The sequence below is a fragment of the Maniola jurtina genome, chromosome 24, assembly GCF_905333055.1.
Source record: "Maniola jurtina chromosome 24, ilManJurt1.1, whole genome shotgun sequence".
NCBI classification, from domain to species: domain Eukaryota; kingdom Metazoa; phylum Arthropoda; class Insecta; order Lepidoptera; family Nymphalidae; genus Maniola; species Maniola jurtina.
In genome coordinates, this window is record NC_060052.1 from 3,342,615 (window position 1) to 3,363,600 (window position 20,986).

At 34.7% G+C, this 20,986-nt stretch overlaps 1 protein-coding gene across 3 annotated transcripts in view; it reads left to right on the top strand.

Moving 5' to 3' along the window:
• Positions 1-14,458, top strand: part of LOC123877546 — a 29,188-nt gene extending 14,730 nt beyond the window's left edge. For 2 of the 3 annotated variants that reach the window (XM_045924356.1, XM_045924357.1), the window contains exons 3-4: positions 7,218-7,413; positions 12,064-13,554. In XM_045924356.1, the coding sequence (XP_045780312.1) occupies positions 7,218-7,413; positions 12,064-13,432 (1,565 nt within the window). In that variant the 3' untranslated portion in view covers positions 13,433-13,554. Of the gene's footprint in view, positions 1-7,217; positions 7,414-12,063; positions 13,555-14,241 lie in introns of those variants that run through there. The other variant, XM_045924358.1, reaches the window with a different exon arrangement.
• The last annotated feature ends 6,528 nt before the right edge of the window (positions 14,459-20,986 follow it).

Below are 20,986 nucleotides of genomic sequence, written 5' to 3' on the forward strand. Positions count from 1 at the left end.
TTATCCCATAATTTGGTTTTCATAAAGCAAGGGAACTTAAGTGGGTTTTCATGTATCTTTAGCGAACATGCCGTACCATAAACTGTAGATTGAAATGCAAAGTATCCATATCTGAAAATAATATTTTATGAAAATATAAGGGTTTGTTATGAGATTTTCGGTCGATTTTCACTAAAAAGTTTCAAAAATCTCTAGCAATCGAAATTCGCATAAAAACCTTTTACACTGAACAAAATTCCTGTCTTTCCTTCTGATTTTTTCTTCAAAAGGAAGAAATTTTCCGTTCTAGATTTCAAATCGGAAAACTGCGGAGTTCTCACCGAAAACGGTAAGTAAAGGAAATGTTAACCCGTTTGAAAGGAAACGCTTTTTGAAGGAAATCAAAGGAAATGCCTCAAAACGGTTTAACCTCCACTGAAATTTTTGTCTCTATCATTTGTATGGCACTACGTAAGAGAGAAAGCGCTATTCTAAATTTCGCGGATACAGTATAGTTGAACTAAAATTGAACTCTCATAATATTATAAAAGAAAATAAATTATGAAGACAAAAGATAAACCATTAATTAAGAAAACTGTTCACTTAACTAACGATAAAAGTCTATTAGTTTTATTAAGGCTTCAACAGACAAAACGAGTCACTCGCAAGAGGTTTTGATAGGAATGAAAATTTTTAAAGTTTATCACTTAAAAAAAACTTTAGTGCGTTTGAATCATTAACTGAACTAGCTTATGGCCGCAACTTCGTTCATGTGGACTACACAAATTGAATGTTCAAAAATTTTTTCTTAGCGGATGACCACACCCACGTCATATTTAATCGTCATAAAGCTACCTGTATGCCAAACAGCCGATCCGTTCAGTAGTTTGAGTCGTACGTTGACAGATCCATCAATCAGACAGTCGGGTTAGATTTGCCACTGGTTCAGAATACCCTCGCTACCAAAAAGAACCAGTAAGGATCTCAACTTGTCCAAGCTTCAATTTTAAACTTCCTAACTAATAACAATCATCATCATCATCATCATCATCATTTAAACCCATCTCCGGCCCACTACTGAGTATGGGTCCCATCTCAGAATGAGAGAAAAGGTCAGAATGAGCAGGTTTTAGGCTCTATCTACTACGCTGGCTAAGTGCAGATTGGCAGACTTCACATACTTTGAGAACCTTATGGTAGGAGTATTAGCCATGCAGGTTTCTTAGCTATGTTTTAACTAATAACTTAAGCCTTTTTTTGTCAACGTTACGAGTATGAAGTAGGAAAACTTTGAATGATTTTTTCTCGCTAGAGATTAGCGTTTGGTGTGGTGGATATAGAGGTTAATTAATATTCTTTGTAAAATTTTAGAATTTGCTTCTCTGCCAATGTGTATAAAGCCTAAACTTCCTGTACAAATCGTACACGCGTTCAGTGGTTTTCTGTTATACAGCTGCCGTTCCGCGGTTCGTTTGACCAAACCTTTATATATTTAACAGCTTCTGTTCTCCAGTGAATGGAATAACACAGCGTATTTCAGGATAAACTCCTATTCACCGTATTATTTCTTAAGCCGATTCTTTTTATTTTTCTTTACGCCCTACCATATTTATTACCCATCATCTTATTGTGATTTACTAAGAGCACACAGACTTGAGACACTGTACTTAAATAAGATCAATGTCTTGGTTTAGTTTTGTGTTGTTTTTTAGGTTTTCGTACCTCAAAAGGAAAAAAGGAACCCTTATGGGATAACTGTCTGTCCGTCCGTCGTGTCTGTCAAGAAAACCCCAGTGTGCTATTTACTTTTTAAATACGTACAATTTCCCTACAACTTCATAATATGATTATCAAAGTGTGAACATAATATGCAAAACGTTTTGGAATAAATAAAACTTTCATATTTTTAACCCCCGACCCAAAAAGAGGGGTGTTATAAGTTTCACGTGTGTATGTTGAAAGGTGGCTTGATCGAGAGTGTTCTTAGCTATAATCCAAGGAAATCGGTTCAGCCGTTTGAAAGTTATCAGCTCTTTTCTAGTTAATGTAACCTTCACTTGTCGGGGGTGTTATAAATTTTTAATTTACACTCGTTGTTAATTTTTAGTTCCATTAAAATTTTATATTTCTCTCGCTCTGAGTCGTAAACGGGTCTTTTATTCCTAGGTGTTTTGAGCATCACATTAGAGGTACTTTTAAATAATAATGCTCTGTTATGTGTAGTGCACTCCCATGTCCTCCAGCGCTCAATTTCAAGTGTTTTTTTTTTATAATAATATAATATAAATATAATAAATTATATTAAGATGACTTATTGAGCTCTTCGAGACTTCCAAGTTATCATCCATCCAGTAACCAATTTGACTCAATGTTGCTTAAGCAGCTCAATCGATTTGCAGTGCACTTGTCGATGTTTTAATTAAGTGTTAATCCGCTGTAATATAGAATTTTTGAAAATCGCGTACTTTGATAAAAGTAAAGATAAAAAGTAGTCTATATCTTTCTCCAAGATGCAAGGATCCCTTTTGTCACCAGATGCCATGCGCTGAAATGTCTTAATTTTTTTAGCACTATGACTCTATGGCCCAGGATTTTTACCCGACTACGGCAAAGCCGAAAGGAAGGGTTATGATTTTAGCAGTCTATGTATATATGTATATATGTGTGTATGTATATATGTGTGTATGTATGTTTGTATCCAGATTCTTTCGCTATAAGTAATTTTTTTGTCTTGTCTTATGTCTGAGCAAGTAAATTGTTTACGAGACAGCTCCCTTTCGATTTACCATTCGTTTTTCCCTGAAATTAATATATTAGCTTACTTACTTCCGGGACTTGTTATGTACATGTTTGTTCCTGTATTTTTATCAATAACTCGTAATTATGTTTTATGAAGAAGGATATTACATAAAAAATGGAAGAAACTCGTCTTCAATATTGTAATTTTTTTTGTGTTTTTTTTAAAAAGAATATTAGCTATTTTTAATCATGACTAACATTCCCTTTCCCCTCCAACTAAGCGTTAAGCTTGTGCTAGGAGTGGGTACGACAATAGTGCAACGGGTGGGGTTATTGTAATATTAATGTAAGTTCAAGTATTAATAAATAATTAATATTACGTATTAATTGGGATAAAAATGGGATAACAATAAACTATGTGTTACTCCTTCGTATTAAAGCTCGTTTTTCATTACATCATTACAATTACCTAGAGCCGTAAAACCAGTTGAAAAAAAATTATTACATTTTGTTGTAGAAATATAATGATAGTAATATTGCGGAGTGATAGAAGAACAAACCAACCGACACACTAATAAACCAACAAACAAGCACACTATTGCCATTATAATATGGATAGTTCTTGTACTAAATAAAAAAAAGGAGACACGTCTGACTGACACAATAGGAATGCAGAGCTTAATTGAGGGGGTGATATAGGGGTCGGAAATCGTAGAAAAATCCCATATTCCCTGTGGTTCAAAAAGGAAATTATATTTTAGTCCCTCGGGTGAATGAAGTTGCCGGTTAACCGTTAGAATAACAACTAAGAATTATTTTTCCTTTCGCTACTTTTCAAAGGAAATTTATGACTCAACGGAATAATATTATTATCCGCTTTATACTAAGTAATCGTCTTAATAATTTTCCTAGTGCTAAGATAAACCTTAACTTTTAATAATTGAATTCAAAACGTCCCCCAATATTGCTGTTATCATAATTTCTTCTGACTAAAAGTGTAAATTAAAAATTTATTACACCCCCGACAAGTGAAGGTTACAATAACTAGAAAAGAGATGATAACTTTCAAACGGAAACTAATTTTCTTGGGTTATAGCTAAGAACGATCTCGATCAAGCCACTTTTCAAACAAAAACTAATTTGTAATCGGTTCATTAGTTTAGGAGCTACGATGCCACAGACAGATACACAGATACACACGTCAAACTTATAACACCCCTCGTTTTGCGTCATGAAAATGAAAAAGAAACATCGGTACTATCGGATACCTTTTATCATAATAGCATGAAACAATTTTTTTTATTTCGGCAAAGGAATATAATATTTAGGCCTAAAATTGAATTAACTCTGAGTGATGTCCCTTAGATTATTTTCCACAAGAGGCTGCCAACAGCTAATAAATCTGAACGATTTACATAAAAGCGTCACAAAATAACCTATTTATAGCGGCAACTCGATGAAGGGCAGTAAATTGTAATAAAAGTAAGCAACAAATATATTTTTATGTGATATTTACGATCTGATTCATGAGATTGACAATTTGAATAACAAAGCGTTTGTATGAGTTCGCTTTTTATATGATCAGTTTTATTTGATTCGTCTCTTAACTCTTAGGCCTTCTCTCTATTTTAATTTTTAATTCTTTTTGGGTCGGGGGTTTTTAACCCCCGACCCAAAAAGAGGGGTGTTATAAGTTTGACGTGTGTATCTGTGTATCTGTTTGTGGCATCGTAGCGCCTAAACGAATGAACCGATTTTAATTTAGTTTTTTTTTTTGTTTGAAAGGTGGCTTGATCGAGAGTGTTCTTAGCTATCATCCAAGAAAATCGGTTCAGCCGTTTGAAAGTTATCAGCTTTTTTCTAGATACTGTAACCTTCACTTGTCGGGGGTGTTATAAATTTTTAATTTACACTTGTTGATCAACCCTTACATCGCTACTTTTCTTCTTCTTCGTAGTAACACTCTGTCATCACTAAGTGACGTGTTTGGGGGCAGACGTACGAGCATTAGACACTTCTCTTTTTATGTCAGCTAAGGAACTAACACTTATATAACGTCATTACATTCGTATAAGAAACAAAGCCAAATACATGAGGCATGCGATAGGAAGCTGTATGCAACGAATTAAATTCCTATTCTGATCTCAACAGTTCTAAGCGGTTATTTGTAACACCTATGGATACCTGTGTTTCAAATTACCTCGCTCCTATCTAAAATCCAATATGTATGATCCAATATAATGGTCGATATATCTAGTCAAAGGCTTGGGAAATTGGAAAATTCCTAGCGAATGAGAATACTGACCAGAGTAGCCTTAGTATAAGTTTTACATCTCACCAACATTGGCAGGGTTCGAGTGTAGAGACACTTCAGAGTCAAAGTAAAATGAGCCTTCAACTTTTGCTTTAAAGCTCAAATTCATCCATACATTTCTAGGTACAGATAGGGCTTTAAGCGGAAGCCTTGGTAAATCAAAATGCGTGGTAGTGAATTTTTGATTTTAAATCTAGTAACATTAGGTCCATTTTACTTGTTTAACGACGCTAAACTTCTATCAACGTTTACCTTGGTGAATAAATAAATATGAAATCTCATACTAACCACACAGATGCAAATAGATACGTATCTATTTGAGTTCGGTTGTTTGAGACCGTATTAATTAGTTGGAAGCCTCAATAGCTCAACGGTTAAAAAGCGGACTAGAACCTGAAAGATCAGCGGTTCAAACCTCACCGTTTCTTCTATAGTTGTATATACTCCTGGGACAAACTTTACGCTTAGTTGGAGGGGAAAGGGATAAGTCATGGAAAAAACTATACTTAGGTTTTGCAATCTTCCTTCAGTCACAGTTATAACTGAGGAGCTTCTATTAAAAACTTGATTATTCCACTTTTGGCAGAACAATTTTTTTTTGTTTGGTAACATTGAATTTAAAACTTGAACCTCAGGTTGTTTTAATCCAAAATAAGATTTCTATTACCTAATTAGTTTCAGCAAAACAAGCATTATCCACAGTGGTTTAAATCAAACATGAAGCACAACAAACTTGATTATTCCAAACAACGTGCCAAATCTTTTTTTCATAAAACATCCAAAAAAATCCTTTTTTCATAAAACATCGGGCGCTTGCATGTCGATGTTAACGTTAATAGGTGACATGTTAAGCATGTTTAAAACTGACGTTAATAAATGCAATGATATACTTAAGTTTAATATGTTAACTTTACATATTCAATGGGTATTTAACATTTCAATCGGAATTTGTTGTTGATTTTCATCAGGCACAGTTTACCCGTCTACTTTTAATATAGGCTAACTGTGCCCGCGACTTCGTTCGCGTGGAATAGCTCTCAGCGCGCTTTATATAGCCACGGACGCTCAGGCGCGAGGCGTGTAGTACGTACTCTGTACGTTAAAAATGTACGCCGTGATTCTTTAAATTGACATAACTTTTTTATTTATGAACCGATTGACATGAAATAAACACTAAATGTTAAGTGAAGCTTACTACAATATATTAGTGAAAACCGTATTTAAATCGAATAAGCCGTTTCTGATATTAGCATGCACAAACACACAGACAAACAGACAAAAAAAATAATTACGATTTCGGGTTCGGCATCGATATAATAACAACCCATGTTACTTTTTTTTATATATTTCCATTGTACAGACACCACTTTTCTACAATTTTATTATATGTATAGATATAGATTACCTTCAAGTCAAGAGTGAATAGGCAAGTGCGCTCCACCTTAGGCTGCATAATCACTTGCTGGCTGAATCAGATTAGATTAGAATGAGATAAACTAATGCATTGTTAAAAAATAATCACTTTCCTTATAATTAATTTTTTTTTAAATACCTATATTCTAGATCTGATATTAACTTCTTTTATCATCCAAAGCCATGCCATTGGTATGTTATCATAGTTTTATAATCGCTTTGAATAAACTCTTGCTAAAAACTTATCAGAACTGTGCATACATTTGAGATTGCAGTTAACAGGGCTCTCTCCGTCACTCGCTTCATACAATCGTAGTTCCAATTTCATTTGAATATTAAGCAACCAAAGTCCATGAAATATTGCAGAAATATTCTAGAAACTAATATCTGTATCTGTGGTGTTTTAGATCTTTCTAAAAATATGTAGTTTTAAAATTACAGGGGCTCAAAGATTTGTATGTAAATTTTAAAGACCGCGTAACTTTGAAACCGAATATTTTAACAGAAATCTGGAAAACCACAGACATAGATATTCGTTTCTAGAATATGTCTGCAAAATTTCATGGACTTTGGTTGCTTAATATTCAAATGAAATTGGAACTACGTTTGTATGAAGCGAGTGACGGAGAGACCCCTCCGGCTAACTTCTAATGGAATTTTAAAAAATCGTCCTTTTTTTTAAATTCCATCGTAACGTAAGTGCTCGAGCTAAAACATTGTTTTGTAAAGCTTTAGTGATGTTTATTAACCGAAAAATATTGTCTAATTACAGAACGAAGGGGATCGAAACGCAAAGTGATGCAAGCAGTCATCCCAATGCTTATCGGCATGAAATCAGCAGGAATTGCCATTTTCGGCCTTTTTATGGTCTCCGTCATCACAATCAAGGCTTTCATGGCCAGCAAGATGGCACTTCTAGTCACAGTTGGTATGGCAATGAAGAAACTCTATGAGAGTTATGGCAATGGGTGAGTTGTATATTTAATTTTACATTAGGTATGTCTGTTATTAAAAATAAATTTATAATTACGATGGAAGAATGTATAAATTTTTACAAAGTTGGTACTTACGGTAGTATACTGAAACCATCGATGTATAACTGAAACGTGTTAAAGAATTGACATAGTATTAACAGGGCTCTCTCCGTCACTCGCTTCATACAATCGTAGTTCCAATTTCATTTGAATATTAAGCAACCAAAGTCCATGAAATTTTGCAGACATACTCTAGAAACTATTATCTGTGTCTGTGGTGTTTTAGATTTTTCCAAAAATATGTAGTTTAAAATTACAGGGGCTCAAAGATTTGTATGTAAATTTATAAGGCCGCGTAACTTTGAAACCGAATATTTTAACAGAAATCTGGAAAACCACAGACATAGATATATTAGTTTCTAGAATATGTTAGCAAAATTTCATGGACTTTGGTTGCTTAATATTCAAATGAAATTGGAACTACGATTGTATGGAGTAAGTGACGGAGAGAGCCCTGTTAAAGTATCAAGAAACGTTTCAGTATGCGGCTGTAATCAATCAAAGATATTATTCTGAAAGACACAATTCGCTTCGTATCTCTTAATTGGGGGCCAGCCATCCATGCAAATATGCAAATAAATGTATGATAAAAAGATTATGTGAACAGGAAAAAATAAGACTATAATTTTTTTTCGTTACAGTAGGTATAAATGTGTACTTCCAACACACCTAGTTTCTCCTTTCACCAAAAGTTGCCTGGTGGATATTGCTCTGAGCAATAAGGCCGCCTTTGCAGACAATTGTTTTTAGTTTTGTCTGTTTCTTCCTTTGGTGTTGGTTATTTCATGTTTTGGGTACAATAAAGTTATGATCATAAATCAAAAACTTTACACAATTAAGGCAACATCAATTATTATTGATGCTAATGGAAAACAACCATTAAAATACTGAAAACTTTTTTGTAAACAAAATAAGTGAAGTAAAACTATTGAATTTACTATTACTCTAATTAAGTAAATATAACTTTTAAAATTAGTAATACTTTCAATAGCTAAAATTTGGTTACTTTATTTAATACTTAACTTACTATTTCCTGAGGTAATTTAATTTTTGCTCTCTAATTTAGAAGTCTTTTTTGTTCCTTATTAATAGAATATTTAGCGGACTCTGCAAGATTTATCTTTATATTTTTTGTGGGTCATTTGTTATAATATTTTGCCCTGAAGAATTTTATTTCTGTTTTTAGACCTTTTGTTATCTAAATGATTAATTGTAATTTATTCCACATCGGCCTACGGTTTCATTATGTAAATCACTTGCGGATTTCCAAAATTGATTTGTTTTAAAATTATTCAATCTTAATTTAAATCTAGTTCATTCCCCAGAATTTATCAAGATGTAGAATTGTTGTGATTATAAATTGAATAATTGGACAATTTTGGTTGGAAATACGAAGCTAGTTGAGATCTTTCTGAATAATTTTGGTTGTCAAATTGGTGTAATATGATATCACGATTCCCGAGAATCGTTTAGGGTCAACGCACACTGAGCAGCAAATTAACAGGGCCTTAATAACCAAATTCTCCTTCAGCTTTCTTTAGTTTTTATTATATCCTCTACCCTAAGGTTGCCTGGGAGAGATCGCTATTTAGCGATAAGGCCGCTTATTGTACAAAAATCTAATTAGTTATAAATACATATAATTTGGTGTACATTTCTTTTACTTTGCTTCTCTCATGAGAAAAAGCGAAAGCACTTTACAGTGATAGCTTGTATCCCGAAAACGGACAGAGGCAACGTACTTTTTAGTTTGGAAAATCAAAAGTTTCCACGGAATAACTACGTAATAGGTACAAAATAAAAGAGCGAGCGAAGCGAGTGCATTTATCTTAAAATATTTACAAATAAAATTGGTAAATTCAAGAATTAGTGTAACATACATTTTAATAATGTAATTTTACTTTGTGTCTGGCATTTCGGGCAGCTCCAACCCCCCAATTGGTTATGGCCATGACCATGATAATAATTATTATCTCTTTTAACTTCATTTTACTAAACATCCAGTACTTAATTGATCTTTAATTTTGTCACGGAAATAATGTCATTTTGCTTCACAGTGTGCGTTTGTAGCATTTGCGAAGCTTGTCTTCTTTGCTATTTCTAATATTTATCATTACTATTAAGTAGTGTTCAGAAGCCTCTGTAAGATGTATCTTTTCAAGTTATACAGATTAACGTGAAATGAGTATTGAGGTAAAGTCATTTTGTTTGGACGACTTTTTATAATTTTATTATGGTATAATCTTTATACCATAATTATATAACATAATTTGGGTATCACGTTTGTTAACATGAAAATTTACACTCAGGGCGTTTATTACAATATAGCTGAAATATATTAAGGTTCAATTCAAATCTAGAATATTTGAAAATACTAATTAATTATACTAACCAGTGAAAACAGAAACAATAGTATTTAATTTAAATACTCGTAGTTCTAACACGTACCTCTCAGCTATAGAATTTTGCTTTTGATAACGATGCAAACTTTTTGAATATAAAGTTGAATATATTAGTCTGCCACATCAGTTTGAAACTTAATCTCATTAGTACGTATAATATTCAAATTTCAAGCATCCCTCGAATGATGTTCCATCCATGCCATCCATGCAAAGCTGGAGCAAGTTAAAGTAGTGAAAAAAAACCGGCCAAGTGCGAGTCAGACTCGCGCACTGAGAGTTCCGTAATCGGGTATATTTTACACCATTTTGCACGATAAATCAAAAACTATTATACATTTTTATGTAAGCTTCACTCTTGGATTTCTAATTTTGTTTTAGTATGCTCGCTCGACTTCATACCTAGGTACATTACACGTGTAGCTAAACAAAAGTTATTTTTTTACTTTTTAGTGTTTGTGGTTTTAGAAGTCGGTTTTATTTTTCTTTTGAAAATTTTAATAAATAATTTGATTAAATATAATTTAATTTATGCATAATAGTTTTTGATTTATCGAGCAAAATGTCAAAAAAAAAATCGTGACTTTAGGCGCAATTCGTGAGCGAGCCTGTCATTTTAGTAAAGCACACTATTTAGAGTCTTTAAATTTTAAAATTCATTTTCCGTCCTATTTTAGTCATATTAAAAAGAAAAGGATGCAGATATACTCTTAATTTAGTTAGAGAAAAACATCAAAATCGAAGCCACTGTGTCAAGTAAAACACAAAGCTGCCAATAGGTGGCGCCTCTAGAACGTTACATTGCGATTTAAACAGCATTTGATGTGGTGTATAAACGATGGCATAGCCATAGTGTCATTAGAAACAATTCTGACTTCAGATTAAACTATTTGCACTTAATTTTTGGAGTTGATACCATTTTGGTATCAATTAATAATCATAAGGGCGATTACGGACTCAACCGATGTGTCCGATGACCGATCCGAGTCCGTGGAAATAATATCTCTCTGACATCCGTGACAATAATAACTCGGATGTGCCTCGGATTCAAATCGGACGTATTATACGGTGCGGTTCTGTAGAATGATCACATCGGTCAGGCAACTTACAGTATTTGTTGTCCTATTTAAAAAACGGTTAACTGCAAAAAGTAGTTTTTGAGTTATCGCCAAAAAACATGCGAATTTTCAAAAACTGTCGATTCTAAAAAAGAAAAATAAAACCGACTTCAAAAACCACAAACACAGTCACAGATATTAGTTTCTAGAATATGTCTGCCATGGACTTTGGTTGCTTAATATTCAAATGAAATTGGAACTACGATTGTATGGAGTAAGGAGAGAGCTCTGTTAAGACACTGTTAAAACAAGACAGCGCTATACCACTGGCATAAATCTGTTTTGTTTTAACTGAAATAGATTTCAACCATAGAGCAAACATGGCGAGACCATTCTTAAAATGTATGCACCATTATAGCCAATATTAATTTGTTGCCAACATGGCAACAGTACGGCAGTACAATTTCTAATTAATCATCCGAATTAAAATCGGAAAACGGCAGGGAAACGCAAAAAAAGTTTGCATCGATATCTGGTCTATGGAATGTTAATAAGTTACTCGCATGACTGTACTGACTTTTTACTGTACTATTTACCGACACGCACTAGAACGATGTACATATGTAATTTATGAGATTTCACCGGACTCTGACGTGACTGTACTACTATTCCACGATGGAATTTAGAAACAAAGAATTGGAGAAAATTCTATCGGCAGCTTTATTACGGATTCGAACGATATCATGCTGATAATTTTTTTTTTGTACGATTCTAATAAATCATTTATCGTTTTCTCTTTCTATTCATTTTTACTTTATACGGCTTAAGTGTTTAGTGATTAATATTTACTTTTACTTTTTTTACGACACTAATAATCAAACGTTTTTTAAACTAATTATTACAAAATACATAAACATAATCCTATTTTTTATATCAGCAAAAAATAAAAACCTTATGCAATGAATCGTAAATGACTTTTTGTTACTATTAATATGATGCGATGAACTGAATAAAGGACTGGACTTTACACTGAAGAATGACTGAGATTGAAGGACTGGTAAGATTGACTGGACAGATATAGACAAACTGGCAACTTATTTAAAACGTAATGTTTATTTGCATTCCAGCGCTGGTTTGCAAAACCAACCGTACCTTTACTCACAATATCCGATCGATTTTCCAAGCGCCGGGTCGCACGCATACTCCGTAAATGGAGTGAGTCCTCAGTTTGCGTCTCCGGAGTTATACAGCCCCACAGCCCTCGGCTCACACTCCCAACAACACGAGCTGATCCAACAAAGTGATGCTAGTGCTCAGCAGTCGCAACAGGCGCCTACGCAGCTCCTCGTAAACGCAACACGAGCGGCGGAAAGGTGGGATGGTAAGTCAAAACTGTTCAAACTCTTTGAACCAGTCGTCGACACTATCAGGAGCTTCGTCGATCCAATTGCCAACGTCTTTTACGATGCCATACCAACGTTCAGAGGGCTCAGTTCTGATGCCTCCACAGCCAAGAGTGTAGATCCAGAAGTTGATCAACAAGTCGAGGAAAAGAAGAGGCCCAGAGAAATTTTGATACCTCAACCAAGATTTATTGCTCAGAGGAAAATGTCGTACAGAAAAGCTCCGAGACACAGACCAAAGAAGTATGTTGAATTAAACTTAAACTTAGATAGGCTGAAACATAATAAAGATTATCTCGAGTATATAAAAACAAAAAAGTACCAATACAACTACCCACATACGTTTTATTACCCCCGTATCAAGTATTTTGTAAATCCTAACACTTTTCCTCCAGGGCCTAACAACAACAGATTTTTACCTTATAGAAAACCAATTTTAAGACGAAATATTTTAGTTAACAGTAACAATGTAACTGAAACAACTACCAGTAATATTTTACCATTAGAACCAACCGATTGGAAGCCAATAATCGTATATAACGTGACAGATTCAAATTTAGATCAGAGTAAAATTCGCAAACACCGAAAGAAGGCAAAAAATGTAGGAAAATTTCGAAGAAGGAGAGTAATGAAAAAACGTAAAAGAGTCAAAAGAAGTTTGGATTCATATGAGTTTACAAATATAAATTCTTTTCCAAGGAAAACGTCTGATAATAAAATCAACAATAAATTAGTGACTTCAGGTAGAGGACTATTTGATTTTTCTGAATACTTTACTAATCCTTTTGAATTACTATTAAAAACAATAGAAAAAAATGTAGCTGATTACGCGGGAAAACTTGTTCCAGTCCCCTTATTGAAGTCTGCGTTAAAGTCCAAAGAACCTCCAAAATATTATACAATTGCCTACAACATATTAATGTTTTATTTAGATGCAATGGATGGTTTAATGGCTGTTAATGAAGCAATTACAGATTATATGAATGATAGTGATGTTAAAACAAAACGAAAAAAGAAAATTAAGAAAAAAACCAAAAGGAAAAATCTGTCACAGTCTAAGGTTCAGAGTAACGAAACGGTTCCTTTAGAGTAAAGTGATGACGATTATAGAAAATAAATACGTAGTTAGTGAAAATGAAATTATTGCATTTAGTATGGTGGCGGTTTTATGCGCTGTTTAGTTATAGTAGGTATATTTTAATTAAATATGTTGTTGTTTTGGGTGTTTTGTAAATATCAATTGAAATGCTAAATGGTTGTAATATTTCTTAGGAATTGTTTAATAATTTTGAAACTGAAATAATATTTCTTTTGCCCCCGAAATCTATAGAGAGCTTTGACGCTGCTTACACACCGAGAATTTACGACATTTCAACAATTGATACGCTCCGTGGTTTTTATCCTAATTGGATCATCAATCCCATACAGAGGAGTCTAGAGTTCCACATTTGGCATTCTGTGCAATGGTTTAACTCTACATAAACAGAAAAAGAATGTGGCGGTCAATTTCTTTTTTGTGTGTAGACCAAGACGTCACATACATTACAGTGATTCCGAAATGCAACTCTAGACCGTTAGCTATGGGATTGATGTCCATGGTGATGTATTTTCATTTTATAGGCGTTTATGATCCCGGTGTGTACGCTTTTTGAAGCTATCAACAGCAAATTGAGTTCCCACAGCCAAATTAAGGACAGATTTTTCAATCTACCTGATTCTACCTGAGGAATAGTTTTGATAGTTGTTGCATTTTGTCAAAATGTTGAATTCATTAAAATAAATCTGTCATAAAAAACTAATCCGTCAATCAAAGTATATTCCTTGATTGAAAAGTCAGTCCTAACAGTAATTCAAATTGATATTTGCATTGTTTTGTGTAATAACGAGTATTGTATTACGCAGGATACCGGAGACGTCCAATGTTCTATGGAACCTCGCGCGCTACTTCAGATTCCTATTCGGCCTACCGGAGACGCCGCTAAGCGCACCATCCATGAACATGCCCATGTATGCCCTGCCCCAGATGCAGGACATGCAAGGCATGCAGGCCATGCAGGACATGCAGAGCCAAATGCAGAGCCAAATGTTCAACCCGACAATGGGTATGCCAACGGCTCAGTAACACAATTTTGGACATTTGTAAAGGATCAAGTGGCGTCAATTAATAACAGCAGCTAAATGTCAGATTACCACGTACCGTTTACTTGATCCACTTGACTTTTGGTACGTGGTGGTCTGACATTTAGCGAAAGTAAACGCAGGCGCAGTGTTTTAAGTTTCTGGGTCGAACTTAAAATTCTTATTCTTGTCCGCCTTAACGTCTTGGTCGTCCAGAAAATTTAAAACATTGCGAACAACTGCTTGTATTTGTTTTAAGACTGAATCTAAATTATTTAGTTTGCTAGTCTAATTCTGAGGTATTATGAGCGCGAGCCCGTCGACTTTATTTATAAAATAGTAAAGATTATAATTTATTTAAGTAAGTTCGTTGTTAAGGCTTATTTATTCAGCACTACGTGGAATAAAAAGAGATATAAAGAAACTGGGGTTTGTTTTATTTAATTAGATGTTATTCGGCAAATGTAATAAAAGTTTATGATAACAACCCCTGCCTTCCCTTTTATAATAGGCTTTGTTATTAGCGTGTTTCATTTTATTTTCCCTTTTTACCTTTCCTCCATTATTACATGAACAACGATCAGAGAATGAAAAGGTTTTGCAGCCTATTTATTATTTACTTACTTGAAACATTTTCGAACCTAAAAACAACTTTGTTTTTAGGTTCCTACCTATACATACCTACTTGATATACGTATATAAAGTAAGTATATGTTTTAACTTGATGCCAATTGAAAATAAGTACAGAATATTATGCTATCAGTCTGGGATGGAATAAACAGATTAAAAAAATGGCAAGGCAAAAGACATTTGCATTTAGACTAAGGGCCGGGGCACATAATATGGCGGAGCGCAGCGCAGAGTATTTTTCACAGTCAAAATATCAACAACTAACCATATAGTGTTGGTCGTATGTTATTTCTACTTATCTATTGTGGTAAATAGCAGCCACTTCCCTTCTAACTTTGTCAATACACTGTAACGGCCTACTTATAGTTTCATGTATGAGTCGTTTTATTTACAACAAGCTTTTGCTCATGGAGTTTACTAAAATGGGCCTTTAAAAGCTCTCATACGTTTGTACATAATTTCTAACCCCCGACCTAAAAAGAGTGGTGTTATAAGTTTGACGTGTGTATATGTGTATCTGTCTGTGGCATCGTAGCTCCTAAACTAATGAACCGATTTTAATTTGGTTTTTTTGTGTGAAAGGTGGCTTGATCGAGAGTGTTCTTAGCTAGAATCCAAGAAAATCGGTTCAGCCGTTTGAAAGTTATCGGCTCGTTACTGTAACCTTCACTTATCGGGGGTGTTATAAATTATTAATTTACACTTGTTCATCAAAGCTTATTTAATTTTGTACTCGTGCCGAGTCAGTAACAAATAAAACAATAAATAGGTATTCAAAACATCTTTTAATTAGGTATATATAGGTTTTCTTCGTAGTTTCTCCATCCATTGCTGTTGCCATTCCTCCTGGTGTAGTAGTAGTCAATGGTTGGCACTGATTTCCAATCTTCGCGCGAATCGATGTACACCTCGTATTTGAGGTTGTTTTTCTGTTTGTTGTTAATTTTATTAAGACTTCAGAAATAAATGAAAAAATCGGTCAAGTGCGAATCAGACACGCATACGAAGGGTTCCGTACCATGGGTTAGTAAATAACTCTTTTTACTTTTTTTTGTATTTGATGCTGATCATGTTAAAATCTTTATTGTTTATTGTTATACTTAGTGCAATATAAATACACATTCTGTGAAAATTTCAACTTATACTATTACGGTTAATGAGATACAGCCTGCTGACAAGCAGACGGACAGACGGACAGCGGAGGCTTAGTAATAGGATCCTTTTGGCACCCTTCGATTACGGAACCCTTAAAATAGATTTAATTACAACCCCTAAAGCCTACCTGAAAGTCACCATACCTATAATCGTTAGAAGTAGAAGTAAGCGCTGAAATCTTCAAAGTCAGAGGTCTCAAGTTCGATTCCCGGGCGCAATCAGGAATTTATTGTTCCTAAATTCGCTCTGCTTACTGATTATTATCTAACTCAGTGTTTAAGGCAGGCTGTACATGGACCACTTGAGCAGTTAATCAGTAATCAAAATACACGGACCGTTTGGCCAGTCACTGATCAACAGCTTGAAGCTGGTATTGATAACTGCTGCAGCAGTCGTTCAGTCGCGGTCGGGAGGCGCACGACGCGGAGGTACGATGTGGGCGGAGAGGGTAACTGCGCGATAGCAGTCGTGAGTCGACTGCTTAAGAAATAAGTGTATCCCTGGTAACTGCTTGACCGCACGATGAAAATCGTGCTGCTGATCGGCCGGAACAGTCGCAACTGCTCGAGTGGTTACATGGGTGTACGCAAATAGAGACTGCAGTTCACTATGCAGTCGCTTGAAGCAGTCAACCCTGACTGCTTCAAGCTGCGCGTGTAAGGCTGGCCTAACACTGAGTGATAGCCACCGAACTGATTCAACATTAAATTTTGTTTAAACCATTGAAGATTTTTTATAAAAAAATATTTTAATCACTCAGTGATGATAATTCAGTTTCAGTCAGTGGATTTTTAAAATCCCGTGGAACTCTTTGATTTTTCGAGATAAAAAGTAACCTAGTCCCGGGGGTGCAAGCAATTTGTACCTACATACCTTTTGTCAAAATCGGTTAAGTGGATGGGCCGAGAAAAGGTAGCAGATAGTTAGAGACGCTTTCGTATTCATAATATTAGTAAAAAGTTAGTAGTAGGTACTCATATAATTATTATTATATTATTTTGTATATCTTGAATTAACGTACAAATACTATTACATTATAATACACTAGAGGATGCCCGCGACTTTGTCTGCGTGGATTTAGGTTCCCGTGGGAACTGTTTGATTTTCTGGGATAAAAAGTTGCCTATGTTAATTACAGGGACGCAAGCTACCTCGGTACCCATACAAATCGGTTAAGCGGATAGGTCTTTAGGAATCCCATGGGAACTCTTTGATTTTCCGGGATAAAAAGTAGTCTATGTCCGTCCCCGGAGTATAAGCTAACCCTGTACCAAATTTCGTCAGAATCGGTTAAACTGTTGGGCCGTGAAAAGGTAGCAGACAGACAGACAGACACACTTTCGCATTTATAATATTAAGTATGGAAGTATGGGTTTCCAAGAATATGAACAATAAACCCCTTTATCTTCACATGATTGGGCATTGTCATAATATGTCACAATAGCACATACTATGACAATTCAATACCAAAACGACAAAGACTCATATTGTTGGTGCAGCGAGCTGAGAAAATGAAATATTGTATTTGGAGAAAATCTCGAAATACTTTGAGTAGGATGTATCCGTTGCATTCTTATTGCTTATTGCCATTGATTTGAACGCTCTTTTGGAAATCTACTATGTATACGAATAACTAGTTGTATCCCGCGACTTCATCTGTAAGGATTTGGGTTTTTATGGTCCCGTAGTAAAACAAGGAACCCAAATAACTTCGTCTGTCCGTGTATCTCAGCCATTTTAAAAATTGACTGTACCAGAGAGATGTGAAGCTTATATTTAACACAATAACAGAAAATAGTTACCATTACTATCTAGCGGTAACATAAATGTAAAAAACTAAATTTTTACTGGTGCATACCTCCTGGAGGTGAAAAGTGAAAATCAAAAAAAAAAATATTTTTTACTCCCTCGACTGCAGATACCTCGTTAAATATTTTAAGAGGGCTCTCTCCGTCACTCGTTTCATACAATCGTAGTTCCAATTTCATTTGAATATTGATCAACCAAAGTCTATGAAATTTTGCAGACATATTCTAGAAACTAATATCTATGTCTGTGGTTTTCCAGATTTCTGTTAAAATATTCGGTTTCAAAGTTACGCGGTCTTAAAAAATTTCATACAAATCTTTGAGCCCCTGTAATTTTAAAACTACATATTTTTAGAAAAATCTAAAACACCACAGACACAGATATTAGTTTCTAGAATATGTCTGCAAAATTTCATGGACTTTGGTTGCTTAATATTCAAATGAAATTGGAACTACGATTGTATGAAACGAGTGACGGAGAGAGCCCTGTTAAAGTAACTATGAGGTGACAGACAGTTATTTAGGAAATACATGTCTGTCAAAGTTTTTAGCAACTAGCACGGCTACGGATCCCTAACTTATGCGTATTTTGACTCGCACTTGATCAGATTTTCAAGATCCCACTGGAGTAAATTAAAAAAAGCCTTTCTTATTTGGGCCCTACGCTATAAAGAAAACGTACCTACTTTACCTAGAAAACCCCCAAAAATCTAGATTTTACATTTATGTAGGTTTTCTCTATGATGTAGGTAGACCTTCTACGAAATGATATTCTGAAATTCTACCCAAACGAAGCCAAGGCGGGTTAAGTTATCATGCATAAAATATCTAGGTAAAGAGCTAGGTATATATTATTTTCATAAAATTACAATTTTGAATAAATTAATGTAAGAAAAATAAATTGAATTTTCTTTTAAATAAAACCTACCTTGTATTTCTTCAATAATTATTATTGAGTCTACTAACGGCTGAGCAAACGAAAATATAAAAACTACAATATTATGTAGGTACCTAGTATGTTTACGCAAATGATTTTATTATTTGCGAAAAATATGTTGACAGTAAGTATTTATTTTTCTTTTACTAAATTAATTGTTTACTCAGGTACGTTAGTATTGACTATAAAAAAAATACAAAACTACTCGGGAGATTACATTATTTAGTTAGAGCATTCACACGCGACGGTTTTTCACGCGCAGTTCAAGTAAGAAGCAACTAAAAAACGCGATACAGTTGCAACTTGTTACTCTCTCAATGCATGTACAAATTCAATAGACTTAGTACTAAAGTTTGAAAGTTAGGGCCGGCGCACATATGGCGGAGCGCAGCGCAGAGCATTTTTCACAGTCAAAATATTATCGACATTGTCCCCATTGAAATAATATCTAAAATCAACTGTGCATCCGTGCGGATACTCGCGCATGCGCGCAGTCCTGCGCGTGCTCGCGCATTCTCTGGGAGAAATTCGCGTAATGTGTCACTCGATTAGAAAACTTCGCGGGCATGCTCTGCGCTGCGCTCCGCCATATTACGTGCGCCAGCCCTTAAAGCGTAGCGATCGCAATCACCTCTGATTGGCTGACACACTTGATAGCTCAGCGGTTAAAGGAGCGGACTGAAATCCGAAAGATCGCCGGTTCAAACCCCACCCGTTGCACTATTGTCGTACCTACTCTTAGCACAAGCTTTATGCTTAGTGATAAACTTGGTTAACATTCTCTCATTATTGGCTAAGCACTTTAAGAGGGGTCTCTCCGTCACTCGCTCCATACAAACGTAGTTCGTTTCTCATTTGAATAGTAACCAATCATACTCAAAGGAATTTTGTAGAAACGTTCCGGAAACTAATATCTATGCCTGTGGTTTTCCAGATTTCCGTTAAAATATTCGGTTTCAAAGTAACGCGGTCTTAAAAATTCACATACAAATCTTTGAGCCCCTGTAATTTTAAAACTACATATTTTTAGAAAAATCTAAAACACCACAGGCACAGATATTAGTTTCTAGAATATGTCTGCATTTCATGGACTTTGGTTGCTTAATATTCAAATGAAATTGGAACTACGATTGTATGGAGTAAGTGACGGAGAGAGCCCTGTTAAAGGCTTTTGAGCACGTACAGCTGACGATCCTGCGCCTGCTCTCTCCGGTCGTGTTAGATTTACCATCTCATCGAATGCAAGTAAGACATTAGAGAGTGCTTCTATCTATAGTTGTGCAAACATTTTTGCACTATGAATATCTCCCGCGCTGATGGCTAATCTCTGTGGAGATTAATATTGTGGCTGGAATTCTATCGATAGGAGATCACTATTGGCTAAAATACACAGTTAGTCTAATTGCAGTAATAGTTTCAGCATTATTAGAATAATAATTGCGATTGACACTGTGTGATTCAATTGTCACAACTTTCGTGCTAGCCTTTGAATGCAGCGCATTGAATTCAATGCGTTTGATAAAAACGCAAGGAAACGTAGTCATGTGCAAAGGCGTTTATTTTTTTTTAATGAGGATACAAAAACAACAAAACAGTGTTAGTGAATATTCCTTTTAATCCACAATAAATACCCATTAGTATATTAATGCCAATAAATTAATAAATTAATATTATTATAACAATTCAAGCAAAAAGCTTGTACATTATATAAATGCTACCTACTATACAAGTTAGTAAAGTATAGGTTTAAATAAAATAAATAAATTATTTACAATCGTTACCGAATCGTTCATGGTAGAGTTAACAATAAACTAAAGACTATTGTTAAGGCCCCTGCACATCACACTATATTAATTAAACGGCCTATATACTCTACGGTTATTAAGCGTTCATGATAATGAAACAAATCCGTATCGCATCTTCTAAATAATAATAGTCATTAGTATAATTCATGACTAAAATTGATACGGATATGGTAAAAAAAAAATACGAAGTTTAA